This window comes from Mus caroli, chromosome 15 (assembly GCF_900094665.2).
Source record: "Mus caroli chromosome 15, CAROLI_EIJ_v1.1, whole genome shotgun sequence".
Lineage (NCBI taxonomy): Eukaryota > Metazoa > Chordata > Mammalia > Rodentia > Muridae > Mus > Mus caroli.
Genome location: NC_034584.1, coordinates 130,408 through 149,033, shown reverse-complemented (window position 1 = coordinate 149,033; position 18,626 = coordinate 130,408). Strand labels below are relative to the sequence as shown.

General features: G+C 38.9%; 1 protein-coding gene across 3 annotated transcripts in view; it reads left to right on the top strand.

The window, feature by feature from the left end:
- Ghr (growth hormone receptor) overlaps positions 1-6,550 on the top strand; it is a 253,932-nt gene extending 247,382 nt beyond the window's left edge. For all 3 annotated transcript variants that reach the window (XM_021182903.2, XM_029469879.1, XM_029469880.1), the window contains exons 10-11: positions 3,214-3,283; positions 3,584-6,550. In XM_021182903.2, coding sequence (XP_021038562.1) covers positions 3,214-3,283; positions 3,584-4,561 — 1,048 coding nt within the window. In that variant the 3' untranslated portion in view covers positions 4,562-6,550. The remainder of the gene's footprint in view (positions 1-3,213; positions 3,284-3,583) is intronic.
- The last annotated feature ends 12,076 nt before the right edge of the window (positions 6,551-18,626 follow it).

The following is an 18,626-nucleotide window of genomic DNA, read 5'->3' as shown; positions in this document are numbered from 1 at the left end:
GCCCCGACTGGATAATTTTCAACTTCTGCTCCTCTTGCCTCCACTACCTCAGTTTTATGTGATGCTAAAAATTCTACCGAGGCCCTTTGCTTGTTAGGCAAACACCTTCCCAACTGAGATGAGTCATCCATCGTCCTCTAAATGAAAAGATGTTTTGTTCTCTTATTATTAATTGATCTTGCTTAGGAGACAAATAACTGGTTTCACGGTGATATTTTCATGAATAAGCAACATCCTGCTTTGTTCTTATTCTCTCCGATTTCCCTACTCCACCGTCCTCTTCTTCCATCATCCTCCCGTTTCTGGTTCTCTTTATCTCCCAAGCAGAGCCCTCTTCGGTTTTCTCTCTATATTCCACATTATCTTCCCTGTTCTCTCTCTGCCTTCCTCCAGAGTGCTTCCTCACCTCAACTTTCTACTTTCATTTCCTACATATCTATACCTATATAGAGAAATTTAAATCCCCACTCTGTACCTGAGTGAGACCATGTTGACATTTGTTTTTCTGTGTTCAGTCTCCAATTTCATCCATTTTCCCGCAAACTTGGTTTCATTTCCTCTATGGCAGAATAAATGAATATATGCTCTATGCTTTCTGAACATATATTTTTCTATGAATAATGAGGCTCCAGGTAAACTGTAATGCTCACTCAAAATCAACAGGTTGTGATATTTGTTCAAAATCTTTATTGAATTCACTCTTTCCTGTTTTTTGAAAAAAGAAACAATCTCTTTCATTTTCCTACAGAAACCTGTGTCACTACCAAAATTTGCATGTTATGATAAAAGCATGAAATGATAGACAATAGCACCAACTGGCACAGAACTAAAACATAATTCCAAAATTAAAATATTCCAAAGAAAGCTGTTTTTAGTTTTTTCCATCTTGCTCAAAATCCCAGAGATGTTGAGGGCTCCAGGATAAATATGTCTTTAAGTTTTGTAAAAGAACTTTACTCTGTTATAATCCAAATAATTGAAAGTGAAATCAGGCAAGGTTTGTATTGACATGGCATTTGAATAAAGTAAATTTGGACACAGTTTCAACCCAGGTTATCTTTCCTCTGAGCTTGTTCCCACCATATGACCAACTCAGAGTTATTGATTCATGAAAGAGCTGCATCCCCACACAGCAGAAGTGGAAGATCAAGGGACTGCAGGCCCACACTCTAATTTTGGTTCCTATTTTGGAGTGAGGATTTTGCTCTAAAGAATGAGAATTTGTGGCAATCCTAACTGTGAGATGAGGTGTCTCTCTGACTCTTGCCTGCTCTAAAGACTCTATTCCTCCTATTGGGTTGCCTTGTCTAACCTTGGTAGAAGGCTTTTGCCTTGTCTTATTCTATCTTGTTTTGGAGAACTCTTTTCTAAAGAGGAAACAGAAGGGGAGTTATTTTGGGGGAGAACAGAGGTGGCAGAAGTTAGGAAGAGTGGAAGGAGGGGAAAGCATGGGAGATTATGAGAGAATAATCTATTTTTAATTTGGAAAAATGAGCTTAAATGCTAAAATGTGTACTTAAACTGAGCTGATCCTGGGTTGTGCATGAGCTACAGAGCAGCCCTGCTCTCCCATTTGAGGAGATGCACAGCTTATCATTTGCTATCATCATTGATTGATTGATTTATACTTCTAGCTTGGGCCCTTGGAGTTGGGGGTTTTTGTGGTTTAAGAGTATCACAACTACAGAAAGCCACTAACATGTGTCAAAATAGATCACATTTTTTTCAAAAAGGAGACATACATGTCACAAAATGAAACACTAGCCATTGGGGAATCTTTGTTTCATATAGTTCAAGTTACTTTGTATTTTTATACTTGAAGGATGCATTTATACATCCAGAAGCAAGCAATAGAGTGGCATAACATAGTTCAGACGGCTGGCTTTGGAGCAATCACTCTGGCCTGAAGCCCAGCCCCGCCAAGGGTCTTGTATAGGTGGAGAGCCCAGATAATATCATCTCCCTTTCCTGGTTGTTGTAAGGATTTGATGAAAAGTTTAATGCAAGAGCCGATCATCTTGATCTATAAATAATCATGTGGTGAGGTTTTAGGCTTTAGGGACCATATCTGTATATCAACTGTTCCAATGAAGTATAGAAGCATTCAGACATAATTGTGTTGGGTTTAAGGCATAAACACTGGTTAGCTAGTAACAGAATAGATGGTTTATGTAAATTTATTCAAGAAATGCTTATGGAACAACTTCCATGTGCTAAGTAATATAATTCCAACAAGAGTCTGTAGAATAAACATTGAAATTAACTACAGTCAAAAACAATTATTTCAGGGCTGAGAGCAGTAGTTCAGCAAGTGAGTGTGTATAACCCTCTTGTAGAGGAGTCAAGTTCAATTCCCAGCACCTCCATGGGGTGGCTCCCATCTGCTGTAACCCTAGCTCCAGGGGATCTGACACCATCTTCTGCCCTCCCTAGGCAACCACTCATTCATGGGCTATAATTACAGAAGGACACATAAAGTAAAACTTAAATGATAAATCTTGAGGGGGGTTACATGGAAGAGGCTTTATTTGGAGAGGGCAACTGGGAGGGGCTAGAGGAAAGAAAGGAGATAATTCAATTTCAGTTAAAAATATTAGTAATAGATTTTTTAAAAGAAAAAATAATTTCAATATTTGAAAGAGAAAATGTAAATACATCTTGGTATTATGCATACAAATCTACCCTTATTAGAGATGATTCAGGTTAGTCTGTCCTATTTTAAATAATACAGGCACTATCATGTTGGCTAGAAGTTATCATCAATGCTTTTTGGTTACTATGGACTGTGTAGTGCTTAGCCCAACCCATTTTTTTCAAGTTTTAAAATAATTTTGGTTCCATTTTATTGATTGTCTTGTTTTCTATTTAGTGTCACATGCTTTAAAAGTATCTTATTTGTATCTTATTTATAAGTTACATGAAATCTGGCTTTAGACAGAATTAGACTCCTCCCTGCCAAGTACTAAAATTGAGTGCTCATCAATAGTGTTAAGAAAAAAAAAATGGAGTTAAACCATGACTTAGCTAAATGGTCTTAAATGAAGGCCTTTGGATGATGTTTTTCTCCTGAACTCTCCCTCTCTTTTGAATATTCTGCTTATACAAGATATAAGAATGCCTAGAAGTACTGGCAATATTTCATTCTACCTTTTTGAGATAATTTTTAAGATGTAAAATAAAGATGTAAAAAATAACACTTTATTTGTTTCCAAGGATTAAGATGCTGATTTTACCCCCAGTCCCAGTTCCAAAGATTAAAGGGATTGATCCAGATCTTCTCAAGGTAACTAAGTCTACATTGTGGATCATTCAATTAAGTAGTACTGAAAGAATACTATTTACCCTCTGTTGGGAGGGGTGGTGGTGGGTGTTTGGTTGGTTGGTTAGTTGGGTTTTGTTGTTGACTTTGTTTTTTTTTGGGGGGGGGGGGTTGGAGTGTTTTGATTTTTTGTTTGTTTGGTTAGTTGGTTTGGTTTGGTTTGAAATCACAATGCATCCTATCTATCCTATCATCCTATCTAAAGTTATATAATGGTTTTTTGAGTTGCTTTTCATAGATCTCCACTTTCTCTCTGCCTCCTAGGAAGGGAAGTTGGAGGAGGTGAACACCATCTTAGGCATTCATGATAACTACAAACCCGACTTCTACAATGATGATTCCTGGGTGGAGTTCATTGAGCTAGATCTTGATGATGCAGATGTGGATGAGAAGACTGAAGGGTCCGACACAGACAGACTTCTAAGCGATGACCATGAGAAATCAGCTGGTATCCTTGGAGCAAAAGATGATGATTCTGGGCGTACCAGCTGTTACGACCCTGACATTTTGGATACTGATTTCCATACCAGTGATATGTGTGATGGTACCTTGAAGTTTGCTCAGTCACAGAAGTTAAACACGGAAGCTGATCTCTTGTGCCTTGACCAGAAGAATCTGAAGAACTTGCCTTATGATGCTTCCCTTGGCTCTCTGCATCCCTCCATTACCCAGACAGTAGAAGACAAGCCACAGCCACTTTTGAGCAGTGAAACTGAGTCAACCCACCAACTTGCCTCTACACTGATGAGTAATCCCACATCTCTGGCAAACATTGACTTTTATGCCCAAGTAAGCGACATTACACCAGCAGGTGGTGTAGTCCTTTCCCCAGGCCAAAAGATTAAGGCAGGGATAGCCCAAGGCAATACCCAGCCGGAGGTGGCCACGCTCTGCCAAGAAAATTACAGCATGAACAGTGCCTACTTTTGTGAGTCAGATGCCAAAAAGTGCATCGCTGTGGCCCCTCACATGGAAGCCACATCTTGTATAAAACCAAGCTTTAACCAAGAGGACATTTACATCACCACAGAAAGCCTTACCACTACTGCCCGGATGTCTGAGACAGCAGATACTGCTCCAGATGCTGAGATGTCTGTCCCAGACTACACCACGGTTCACACCGTGCAGTCTCCAAGGGGCCTTATACTCAATGCGACTGCGTTGCCTTTGCCTGACAAAAAGAATTTTCCCTCCTCGTGTGGCTATGTGAGCACAGACCAACTGAACAAAATCATGCAGTAGCCTTTCCTATCTTTAATGGCAAGGAAAAGGCTGGACACGAACGCTTAAACCAAAACTATGTTTTAAATCTGTGTTGGGAGAGCATGAGAGTGGATATGGATTCTAAAATACTTTCTTTGGAAATGTCAAAATATCATAAAGTGGAAAATCAAGAATTCGTAATCAGATAAATGCTCCCATTGTGAATTATAAATATTTTAATGAATTGTCTTTAAGATTGTATAGTGGCAGTGATTGTCTGTACTGTGGGTCTTAATTTTGTGATACTAAGCATTAAATAGCTACATTTTTCATGTATGTAGATCATGCTTTTTGAAAAAGCAAAACAATCAGGTGGCTTTTGCAGTTCAGGAAATTGAATGCAGATTATAGCACAGGCTGATTTTTTTTTCTTTTTTAAATAACTGGGAACTAAAACTCTAGGTGAGAAGGTAAAACTAGTTTGGATATGCAAAACATTTATTTTGACATGAAATTGATAAAGATATTTTTAATAATTTACACTTTAAGCATGAGTACTTTATAATATGCTACACATATGTTGTAGTTCACAGCAATCCATCTAAGGATGTAGCAGCTACAATGTAAAGGGGGTTTAATGTTTTGGTCAATGAACCTAAAGAAAACTAAACAAGTTAGATTTTTACAAAGCCCTTTTATAACTTCCAAAACTTCTTAACTCTAAAAATGTCTAATAACCTGCATTATTAGAACAAACCCATTTTAAATTTGTAAACGAATATTTTTTCATTTTGAAAACTTTATTTTTTTTAATGTTGGATCAACGTATCATACACCAAACAGTAAACAGAAATTATAATAATGGAAGAAGTGCTTTCTTCAACAAATTTCTGTTCAAGCCACACGGCTACATGTAAGAGAAGTAGAAGTGATGTGGTGTGATTGGCTAGGATGCAGAAGAGCTTCAGGAACACAAGAAGTGAGAGCCCGAGGATTGGGAGGAGGGGGGGCTCTCACATCTCCACAGTGCAGTCTGTCAAACCCAGCTTGGTTTTTATAGTAACCTAAGAATTAGTGTGTACAAGGAAAAGTCTCACATGTGTGAAATCCAGTATCCAGATGGGGTAAAGTCAGCAGATAATAGGATAGGAAATTAAAGACCTAGATCTTTGTTTCACAGACAGACACAAACTTTTAATTCAGGGAGAAGGGACAGAATAAATGACTTCCCACTCACAAAGCACAACTCGGAAGTAATTAAACAGGTAACAGAAAGCTCACCATCAAACCTTTGCTAAGATGAATTTTAAGTGGTAAGCAGTATTCCTATGTTTCTTACTTACCTCCCAGGACAACCGATCTCAAATTAGGTAGAAAAACATACAATATAAAAATCGCTTTTTCATTCTGTAATAACATAAACATATTTCTTTGGGTTAGCACCCCCCCAAAAGAATTTATGGGAGAAAGAGGACTCTCAGCTGACTGAAGAATACATCTCATTTAAGTATTTTTTAGATGCCTGAAACTTTACAATTACCTTTAAGTTTTAATGGTATTTACCACTTTGCCAAGACCTTTGTGGGGAAGCAAGCTTAATGTTTAGTGATTTTGAAATCTCTCTCATGCAGGAGAGACAGTGAAAAGCCAGCCTTGAGTGTTTAAGGTTGGTTTGCCTTGTTACTTTGTAATAGATTTTAATAGGTTTTTCTGCTACCTTGCTGCTATGGTTTCTCCAATGGCTACATGATTTAGTTCATATGAAGTATCATCAACTTAGAATCTATTCAGCTTAAAGATGTGTGTTTTGATGAACTATATTACCATTTCACCATAGGCTGACCACGTTTCTATAGCCAAAAATAGCTAAATACCTCAATCAGTCCCAGAATGTCATTTTTTGGTACTTTGCTGGCCACACAAGCCGTTATTCACCGTTTAACTAGTTGTGTTCTGCAGTCTATATTTAACTTTCTTTTATGTCTGTGGATTTTTCCCTTCAAAGTTCAATAAATTTATTTTCTTGGATTTCTGATCCTGTGTTTCTAATAGCCTTGAAGCACAATTACCTAGACAATGTACTGAGACTAACATACTGTAAAGGACTTAGCTGAGTTCATTTAAATACATCAGTGAATAGTGGATTGTGGATCACAAAGCGGCAGAGGGGCAGGGTGTGGTTAAGATAGTCTTTTTCTTTTATGGACTGTGCCTTCTCCTTAGGATAACACTCATGTGGACAGAGACTTACAGATGCTTTGAACACATCCTAAAAGTTAAATGGTGTATCCAAGTTGATGGGGAGTTGTGGGAAATGGAAAGAGGAGCGTTGTCTCTAAACTACATTACTAGCTTGAGTGTGGTATCTGCCATTGGGAAGAGTGGTTCTCCCTGGGCTTATGTACTGACAGAGTTCTTCATTCTGATGACTCGTCATCATAGGAGGCTGATGATGAGTCTCTACACTAGTTGCTTTTCTCATTGCCTGAATAAGCAACTTAGGGACAAGAGGTTTGTCATGGTTCCCAGTTTAGAGGGTGGGAAAGGCAGGGCACCTGGAGTGGCCTGGCTTGTAACACTGGGGACTTGCAACATGACTTGTCCACATCTTGGAGGATAAGGAGACAGAAAGCTCCAGCTAGAACTAAAGGCAAATATGACTTTCAGTTCCTACCCCCAGCTACCTGGCTTTGTCAGTTATATCCCTAGACCCAAAGGTTCCACAACTCCTAAAACAGAACCACGGGCTTGACACCAGGTCTTCAAACACGGGAACCTCTGAAAGATATTTCCTATTCAAGCCATAAGTAAGTTTCTTCCTCCTGGGAGGAAGGTTGGTTAGGCAGGTTGTGTGGCTCAGCTCGAGATGGAGAGGCTTAGATTCTTACTTCAGGTTTCAAGTGGTGAATTACATGCTCTCAGGCATGCATTAAGGCCTAGGAGGTAGAAGGCTGACATTTGAATTACCCAGCCACTGGACAGCTATTTACTGTTTCAGCCAGTTTCCTAAGCTGCCAATACTTGGTGACTACATTCAATTAAAAAAAAAACAAAAAAAAAAAACCAAAAAGCTGGGCAGTAGTTGTGCACACCTTTAATCCCAGCACTTGGGAAGCAGAGGCAGGTGGATTTCTGAGTTCAAGGCCAGCCTAGTCTACAGAGTGAGTTCCAGGACAGCCAGGGCTACAGAGAAACCCTGTCTACTTCAAGCACCTGATATCGATTGCCTACCGGTGCTAGACAAGACCCAATCTTCTGAAGAGGACCTTGTCTATTTCAGAAGATTGGTGACTCGTGATTATGTGTATCTGTCTGTTCTTAAATATTGTGATGGTTCTCTCTACCAAGATGTATACTAAGAGAAAATATTTACATGTTTTTATATAGAAAAAATAGTTTGACAGTAAATTTATTTGAGTAAGAAATCACAATCAAAGCTGGGTGGTGTAGTGGCACACACCTTTAATCCCAGCACACAGGAGACAGAGGCAGGGAGATCTCTGTGAGTTCAAGGTCAGCCTGTTCTACAAGGTGAGTTTCAGGACAGCCAGACCTACATCTCAACAGAAAAAAGAAAACGGGAAAGAAATCACAAGCATAAAAGCTAGAGATGGTTTCAAGCTAAACTCTTGTTTAAAATCCAAGTTCTTACATAATATGTCCTCAGTTGCCTTTGCCAGTTTTATATTTATGAGCTGGGTATAAAGGGCACCATTTACAAATAAGAATTTGACCTTTGATAACATCACTTTCTTTGGAAAACTAATAGGTATATTGTGTTTACCTTGTTATATGGGTAAAACCCCTTATGGTTAAAATGATTCCTCCCAGGTAAGTTGAGTGTGAATGGACTGAAACTATAAAATCTAGAGATACGCTAGACTTTAGACTTGAGTACGACTCTTGTGGGTGAGCACTGACTCTATGGGGATGTTGGAGGTGGTGCTTACAGAATTATAAACAGAGTTATTAACACACTGAAGTAAAAGCTTCTAGGCCAGGGAGAACCCTTCATCACCCCTGACACTTTTCCCCCTGGAAAATAAGCTGTCACTTGGGGAAGGAAGAGAGATTAAAAAATCCCTGCTGAACAGCTGCTAGCTGGACTGTTGCCAAAATTATGACTCTGAAGCAGAAAGCTTGTTGCTACTTTCCTATGTCCCACTGAAAACACTGGGACCTGGTTTGTTTTGTGACCATCTGGCGACTTGTCTGAGCTTAAAGATTTCCCCATAGATGTATTTGAAAACACTTGCCATTTCCTAAGCAATGTTTCTGACTTCCTAGCTCTGTGTTCTTGCTCCTGGCACTTTCTCAACAAGAAACCCTCCCACACATCAAACCTGTGTATCAAAATGCTTTCTTCAATCAAGGCTCAGTTCAAATGCCTCCAGACATGAGTAATCAGTTCTCTGATTCCCTCCAACAATTTCTCATTCTTTGCCCTTTGTCTGGCCTAGTAGCCTTTTAGGGTAGGGTGAGTTAAATACATTTCTTGGGAATGCCTGATCCTAAAATGTTTTGAAATGAATAATTTTAAGGCAAATATACTTTAAATCATACTCCTCTCTGAGGCAGTCATGACACAGTTTTAGATTTTGAAACATTAAAAACTAAAGTTGACACCTTATTTTCCAGTGTATTTAATGATGAAATATATCCCATAGTTCAAAGATGTGATGGTTCAATTCCACTTTAAAAAGTGAATATTACAATAAAGGAAATAACACAATTTGGGGGGGGCTTCCCAGTGCATATGACAAGTTATTGATACTATACACTGATCTATTGAGTGGGCAAGAGCATTATTTCTTTAAAATGTATACACTTTAAAAAGACTTTGTTTCATTATCATCTAGCCTTCGGTAAATCATACCTTTCTTCTGGTGGGGTGTCCTGCCTTCATGCTGATGACTACTGATAGATCAGAGTAGTGGTTGATAAAAGTTGGGGTGTCTGTGGCAGTTAGTGGAATCAAGGTAACAGTAAACTTTTCATACATATCTCTGTGGTGTGTGATATGCTCTGATAGGATTTTACCCACAGAACATTGTTCTTGTGTTTTAAATTGGGTACTTTATTTATTTACATTTCAAATGTTATCCCCATTCCCAGTTTCCCTCCACAAGCCCCCTATCCTCTCCTCCCCCACTCCAGCATCCCCCCCCCCCGACTCCTGCCTCAGTGGCCAAGCTTTCCCCTATCCTGGGTCATCAAGACTCCACAGGACCAAGGGGCTCCCTTCTAAGTGATGCCAGATGAGGCAACCCTCTGTTACATATCCAGCTGGACTCATGGGTAGCCCCTCTGTACTCTTTGGTTGGTGGTTTAGTCCCTGGGAGCTTTGGGGGGTCTGGTTGGTTGATATTGTTCTTCCTATGAGGTGGCAAACCCCTTCACCTCCAACAGTCCTTGCTAGACCTTTACCACAGAACTTCTTTCAAGTTGGAATTAGTTCTCTTTAACTATACCATTGTCTTGTGAGTGACTTTGTGTTATATGTTGAACCTGTTGTTTTTATATAACACTGTGAGGAGAAGGGTGGCAGCTCAAGAGAGAACTTTCTTCCTGAATTCTTTTTTTGTTTGAGAATTTCAGATGCACATAACATATTTTTGTCCAATCCACTCCCTGCCCATCTAAGTTTCCCATATATCCCAAGACATTTTTCCCCTTCTAAGATGTACTCATCTTAGACCAACAAAGTTCACTTAGTGCTATTTTGTATACAGTGTCATCCATAGGAACATGGGCAGCCAATGAGACAGCCACAACCCTGAAGAAAACTGACTCTTTCCTCCCCTGGTGACCATTACAAGAACTTTGCTTTCCTACCCATAAGCAACTCCACATCCATTAAAATTTTACCATGCGTTTATAACAACTCGCTCACATCTTCAAACTCAACTTCTCTTTCTAGCTCTCAGATGTTTTACCACGTCTGTAAGTTCTTCCTCCATTGAATTCTTGAGCCCTTCGAAGGCTCCTGTGAAAATTGGAGACAACTTCCTTCAAATTCCTATCAATTTTGCATTAATTGCAAAATTATGCCATTAATCCATGAATCATAAATGTTAATTGAGTCTAGATTATAAATGCTTTCCTGAAGGTCTCAGTTTACATTGCCCACTTTGACCAGAGAAATCTTATCTATGGCCACTATCTCTTGCTTTCTAAAATATATTTCTTAAACAATAAAAGTCAAAGTTGGAAATCACTGAAATTAAAAGAGAGTGGATGTGTGGTGGTGGAATAATATAAATACAGTACTTGTGCATGAAATCCTCAAAAACTGCTATAGAAAAACATAAGGAATATATGTTAAGATATTGAGATTGGTTAAAACTTTCTGAATAGAACTTCAAAACAAAGGAATTAGCCCCATGTACCGAGTGATGAAACTACACAAAATTTAAAAGTTTTTCTACAGGAGGCAAGAAAGGCAATTGTGTCCTTACAAGCCCTGGCTGCTCTTTCAGAAGACCCACAATGGATACCCAGCACCCACATGTCAGCTAACAACTGTGTGTAACCACAGGTCCAGGGAATCTAATGCCTGGGACCTACTGGGATTCTGTGGGCACTGAACACACATGGAGCACAGACATACATATGAGCAAAATATTCATACACACACAAAAAAATCTTTCTTTAAAGTTTCTGCATTACAGCAAAATATTTTAAAAAAATTCTGGTCAACAATTCTCCACAGTGAGCTTATAATATTTAATAAACCATGTTGTAAACACATGTAGCATCTACAGTTTACTGTTCCATTTATAAACTAAAAAAGTGCAAATTTAGTATGATTCTAAAAGAACCTTCATAATACTAAATAAATATTGTCTTAGAATTGAAGCAACAAGCTACATTGCCTCTAACAAAACAGTCATGTTGCCTTTTGATGCTGTGAAGGTAAACACTGATTCCTTTTCAGTACCTATTAAAGGCATGAGTTTTGTCTTTTCTGAATAGAGCAGTCTTGTGTACATTTAATATAGCCACCTTCATATACGGCTATCTGGGATCTTCTAAATGGCTTGCTCTATTTTCTGTGCTCACACTTGCTGCTTATACACTCATGTTAAAGATGGTTCCTTCTCATCAAGCTTCATAAACACCTCTGATGTGCTTCATGTTTTCCTTCTGTAGCTTCCTCACCACCCTCTTCCTTCAAAGAATCAAAGAGAGTTAGGCTCCACATCTGCACTAGACTTTGCCTCCAAGAGAATATTGTGGCTGGTTTGATCTTCTGTGCATAGCGCTCATGCTTTTTCTGAAACAACAAAAAGACTATTTCATGTTCTCAGCCATATAGAATATTTACATGGTTCTATATGTTCACTCTGAAATGTCAATGTCTTCCCACTATTCCCCACTTCAAGGAAGCTGTCCCCCCACAACTGCTAGGACTCTATTCTACCTAAGCACTGCAAATCAGTGCAAGCACTCCCTTCACACCTACAGCTTGGGACAAACATTTGATGCCAAATAGCAAGCTTCTAGTCTTTTGTTTTTGTACATTTCAAATGCTGCCCCTCCTTCCAGTCATCCCTCCTTTCCCCCTCCCTATCTCCAGTGAGAGGGGATCCCACCCAGGGGATACCCCCACCCTGGTACATTAAGTCTCTACAAGGTTAGACTCATCATCTTCTCCCACTGAGGCCAGACAAGGTAGCCCTGTTGGGTAAGAGATTCCAGAAATAGGCTTTAGGGACAACCCCAACTCCAGTTGTTGGGGGACCCTTAGGAGACTGAGTTGCACATCTGCTACATATGTGCTAGGGGATTCTGTTCAGCCCATGTAAGCTCTTTGGTTAGTGGCTCAGTCAGAGAGCTCCCAGGGGTCCAGGTTGACCCTGTTGATCTTCCTGTGGAGTTTCTGTCCCCTTCAGGACCTTCAGCCCTTTCCCCCAACTCTTCCATAAAGGTTCCCAACTTCGATCCTATGTTTGGCTGTGAGTATCTGTATCCATTTCAGTCAAGACAGTTGTGCTAGGCTCCTATCTGCAAGCATAACAGTATCGTTAATAGTGTCAGGGATTGATGCTTGCCCTTGGGATGGGTCTCAAAGTTGTGCTGGTTATTGGTTGGCCATTCTCTCAGTCTCAGCCCTGTTTTCATTCCTGCATTTCTTTTAGACAGAGCAAATTTGGGGTGCAAAGTTTTGTGGGTGGGTTGGTGTTCTTATCCCTCTACTGTGGGACCTGCCTGGATATAGGAGGTGGCCTCTTCAGGTTCCATGTCCCCACTGTTAGGCATCTTAGCTAAGGTCACTCAACTTGACTCCTGGGAGCATTCCCCCATCCCAGGTCTCTGGGACTTCCTAGAGATTCCCCTTACCCACCCCCACCCTCATCATTTGCAGATTTCCATTCATTCTCCTGGCCCTCTCTCCTGTTTGTCCCCATACCTGATCCTGATCCCCCATGCCCTCTCTCATCCAGTTCTCTCTCTTCATCTGCCTCCTATGACTATTTTATTCTCCCTTCTAAGTGAGATTCAAGCATCCTTGTTTGGACCTTTCTTCTTGTACTTAGACTCCAACAAACCAAATAACCCAATTAAAAATGGGATACAGGGTTAAACAGAGAACTCTTGACAGAGGAATCTCAAATGGCAGAGAAGCACTTAAAAAAGAAAAGTTCAGCATCCTTAGTCATCAGGGAAATGCAAATCAAAATGACTCTGAGATTCCACCTTATACCAATCAGAATGTCTAAGATTCTAGCACATGCTGGCTAGGATGTGGAGGAAGGGGAATGCTCCTCTGTTGCTGAGGATTGCAAACTTGTACAACCACTCTGGAAATCAATCTGGTGGTTTCTCAGAAAATTGGAAATACTTCTACTAGAAGAACCAGCTATATAACTCCTGGGTGTATAGTCAAAAGATGCTCCTAAGGACACATGCTCCACTATGTTCATGGCATCTTTATTCATAATAGACAGAACCTGGAAGCAAACTAGATGTCCTTCAACCAAAGAATGGATACAGAAAATGTGGTCATTTAGACACTGAAATACTATTCAACTATTAAAAACAAGGACATCATGAATTTTGCAGGCAAATGGATGGATCTAGAAAACATCATCCAGAATGAGGACTCAGACCCAAAAGGACATGCATGGTATATACTCACTTATAAGTCATATTGACCATAAAGTACAGAATATCCATGATGCCTCCCACAGACCCAAAGAAGTTAAACAAAAAGGAAGGCTTTTAGCCTGTCTTATCTTTTAACATTCCTTCCTCACTAAGCAACACCACTCTGGTTTTGATTTAAAGTGAGAAAGACACATTTATTCCTTTCACTTGGATCGGTAGAAGCCACTGAAGAATTACTAATTGACTTAACTTCCTTGCTTGCCAGCCTTTTGCTTCTTAGTCTTTTAAATAAGGCAAAGTATGTCACTGGCCCAATTTCAATTGCTTCTTAGAGAATAAGGTGGCCAAAAGGAAAAGGAGAGAGTAGGGGGTATGTCACTCAGTACAGCTGTTGGCACACAAAGTATTCTACAGTTCTGTTTGCTGTCCAGTATGGACATAGCTCACGGCATCCTGAGACAATTATGATATCAAATAGTGTTATCAAATATTGCTAATCACAAATCATCATAACAGGTAGGATAGTAATAAAAAATTATAATAGGAGAATTACCAAGATGTGGCACAGAGACCTAAATGGAGCATATACTTTTGAAAAACTAAAACTAAACTTGTCTGACAGTGGGCACTATAAGCTTGGAATTCATAAAGCAAAAGAGACAAGAGCCATAAACTAGATATGTCTGCACTGGTGACATATACACTATTGTGTTTATTATTGACACTTCAAAAAACTTTTCTTAAAAAAGAATAACATCCCTGGTACAAAAACGAAACCGTGGATTTCAGAGGAGTGTCAGTTTGATGAAGCACTTTTATGTGTTCGCATTAATTTTCCTTAAAAAGTGCAAAGCAGCTGTGTGATTCAAGTAACCCAAGAGTCTTCTTATCTTGTCTCAAGTATATTACTGAGCACATATGGAATGACACTTTCCTAAAGGTTTAAGAGTATTCATTATCTCCTCTGCATTGTTTGGCTGGAACAGACTAGAATGCCTACTCTTTTAGCCCAAAGGCGATGGGAAGATGACTAGCACAGATTTGTCAACATAGATAAATTCCTGTCTGTACTCAGGACATCTGGCTTTTTTTTTAATCTGAAGCTTACAATATTGGGAAATGTGTATGTAGCTCTTTATAGAAGAAATATATTCACAGTGAAATTGCAGAATGATGTTGATCTGTTATTGCCTGAACAGAAATCATTCACTCCTCACTCCTACCTATTAAGTTAAAAAAAAATCACCCAGCAAGAGCTTCAAATTTAATAGGTTTTTACATAACAGTCCCAGGAAACTAACTTTAAAGGAACACAAAGAATGCAATTTTCTATTGATGCCTTTAATAATGTCTATATGATTGCTCTGTGGGTATTAAGAGATGTCAGCAGCATTATAAAGACATGAAATACCTTATCAGGAAAATGTATTCAATATGTCTTTCCCAATGGAGCAATATACAAATATCTGAAGAAGAAGAAAGATACATATTGTTCTCTTTTATAAGGCAGCATATAGCCAACCTTATAGACAGTTCTGATTTCATGAAGTATGCTCATCTATATCATTTTACCCAAACAAATCAGTTGTAATCAAGTCAGATATAAATTTTAATCTTTATAGAAGAGGAAACCAAATTTCAGAAAATGTAAATGATTTACTTTGTTAATCAACTAACTGACTAAGTCATGGTAAAAGACCCAGGACCTATAGTTGGCTGAATTTTTAGGAACAAGTCAAACTAAATATGATTTGATGGAGGAAAATCTTCTCAAATGGTTCACAGTGCTAATGAAATTAAAAAACAATTGCTTGAAATTTAAAGACATGTGCATATACCCATAAACAGATGCATATACACATAATTTAAAACTCTTAAAATTCTTTTAGAAGAGAGAAAGGGATGGAGAGATGAGTCAACAACAAAATACTAGAGGAAATACTCAAAGCAAAATTATATGCAGAGGAGAAATAAAGACACACTTGCCATGGGAAAGAATATATTTCATGAGATTCTATTAGTTAAGGAGAAGTATAAAGAAAGACAATACATTCAACCATGGAATGAATCACTTGAGCTTCAGTGTTGAAAATGAGTAGCAGGGCTGCCCCACCCACATGAGCTGGGGTTTACAAGTGCACACTGGAGCACTGCCTTGCTCCTTCCCAGCAGATCACAAAGCAGTATTTTTCTGGAGGATTGTTATGTGCTAATAAATTATTTGACTTAAAAAAAAGAAGAGAAATACAATACATTCAACACAGTAAACCAAAAAAAAAAAAAAAAAAAAAAAAAAAAACCTCTTCATACTAGCTTGGGAAAGAAAAGTAATAATAATATAACAATCATAAAAAGAACAAACAAATACAGAGATCATTAAATATCTATTAAAATCTTAAGTGTACGTGGCTTCAACTTATCAGTAAAGAGACACACACTGAGTGACTGGATTAAAAAATATTACTAGATTCAATTGTCTGTTTTTACTAAGAAACACAACTGATAAAGACACCCACAGGCTGAACCTCAAATGACTGAGGTCTGATTTGACCTACCAAAATTAAATCAAGGTTATAAAGGTTATAAAGAATAAAAGCAGATCGAAAATAATCTATGATATTGAACTGGTATGTCTCTCAACAAAGAAAAGCATGTTGCACTAAAAGGAGTCACTCCCGGGTTCCACAAACTTGTAAAGATGAGGTAACACCAATCAATATTCCTCATACAATATCAAAAAAAATGGAAAGGAGAACAAAAATCACAAACTAATCCTATGAAACCAGCATTAACCTGATATCAAAACTGGATGCAGGGGATGGACAGATGGCTTGGTGGTTAAGAGCACTTGCTTCTCAATCAAGAGTATGGGTACCAGCATCTATATCAACAGCCCACAAATACCTGTACCTCAATCAACAGAAGGCTCCCTTGACCCACAACTAGAAGGGAAGTTTCACAGGTTTGACAGTTGGGTTTTTGTTATTCTGCCTCTTGAGGGGAACATCCAAGTCATGTAAGTCCATTTAAATGACATATATACATATAAATGTAAGAGTTGGTGCCTTGAAAAGTTAAATAAGATCAAGAAAACCTTAGCCCCATTAATGAAAGAGAGAGAGAGAGAGAGAGAGAGAGAGAGAGAGAGAGAGAGAGAGAATCCAAAATTACCAGTATTAGACATGAATTGGGGAACATTACAATAGACACCAAAGAAATTCAGAATATTATAAAGGGATGCTTTAAAGATGTGTACTCCATTCAGTTAGAAAATCTAAAAGGAATTGGACACATCTAGATTGGCATGCATCATCAAATTTAAACCAAGAAATGATCAACAACTTCAACCAGCCCATCAAAGACACACACAAAAAAGGAAAAAAAAATATACAACCAATGCTTCTTAAGTTATAAAGAAAGAAAGAAGAAGGAAGGAAAAAAAGAAAGAGAGAGAGAAGCAGAGTATTACCAACTCCTTTTATGAAGCAGCATTTCTCTAATGCTCAAACCATGTAAAAACACAACAAATGAAAGAAAATTACAGACCAGTATTCCTGATGAACATGTAAAGAATCTCATCTTTTTTTTTCTTTTTCCCCCCCCAGAAACAATGGTAACTCAATCTCTGGGTGCAACAACTAAAACCTAATTTTGCAAGCCTTATTAAAATCTGATTCTTCTGGTTCTGAATCCTTTCGGATCAGCCATGATACCAGGAAATTCTTACCCCTCTACCGTCCAGTTCCCTCATCAATTTGTTTTTGATATACCTATCTATGCGTTGGTACCAATGCTAAAGAAAACTTTCCTGAACACGCAGTGGGGACTCAAATTCTCCACTTGGATTCAGTTCTAATGCTTTGCTATACCTTAAACTTTCAAATAATGAAATATGAATAATCCTATTACTGTTTACATTCCTCTGCCTGAAAAAATTAATTCTATAAAAAAAATCAAATTAATGAAATTTAAGTTTTTATTTCTCATTCAAATACCTTTACAGTAGATACATTTCAGCTACTAAGGACAACACTGGAAATTATGATAATTTTTGAACACTTGAAGCAAGAAACCTTATCATGTTTTAAGTGATAAATTCATTTAATTGGTAGAACAACCTTAATGAGTAGAAATTTTTATTGATACTATATGGATAAAAAGCTGGGACACACACACACACAAAAAAAAATAGGTTGCCCAAGACAAAGGCATTGGTAGAACTTACATTATAGTCCATGCCCTGAATCACTAAATCAGTAAGAGAATAGACATTTGAAACTATCTAATAATTGAATCTGGTACTTTAAAGGGCTTATAAACCACTGGAATGAATATGGGTTCTTATTTATTTATTTGTGCTGATATATAAATCAAGCAAAGCTGGTTCATTCTTAAGATGCCAAATCAGTGATTAGTCTGGCAGTGGCTGAGTGTTGTTCTGTGGTCTAAGAAATCCATGAAAACACCTAGAAGGATGTAAATTGGTGGGGCTCTAAGGTATCCTCTAGGAGAGGGTGCTGACCGGCCAGGAGAACGGCGGACCCAGAGGTGGGGGACCCTGCTTCCCACCCGGAAGAGGACTACAATATGGAACGGACCAGCCACCCACACCCGAAGGACTTTGCAGGAGACTGGACGTCACGCCTTGGCAGCAGGTACGTTCCAAACTCTTCCCGGGAGATTCGAATCCCAGTTTTCCATCGATTCTTTTCCTGACACCTCCTTGAAGTGTCCTGGATCCCTGCAGTATTATCCTACCCACTCCTCTCACACCGGAGGCCCTCGCCCACACCCCCTGCGCGTCTGTTGGGCCCCAGAGGACAGAGGAACGCCATGGTGGGCCTTAGCCTCGGGGTCTGAGAGCAAAGCCTCGGAGAACTCAGAAGAAAGAATAGGGAACAAGCTGAGCCCCACTCCTGGCACCTACAAGGACTGGCCAGGGCCCAACTGAGTGGGGCTGGAGAGAAGGCAAGCCCTGGAATGCCCATGTCAA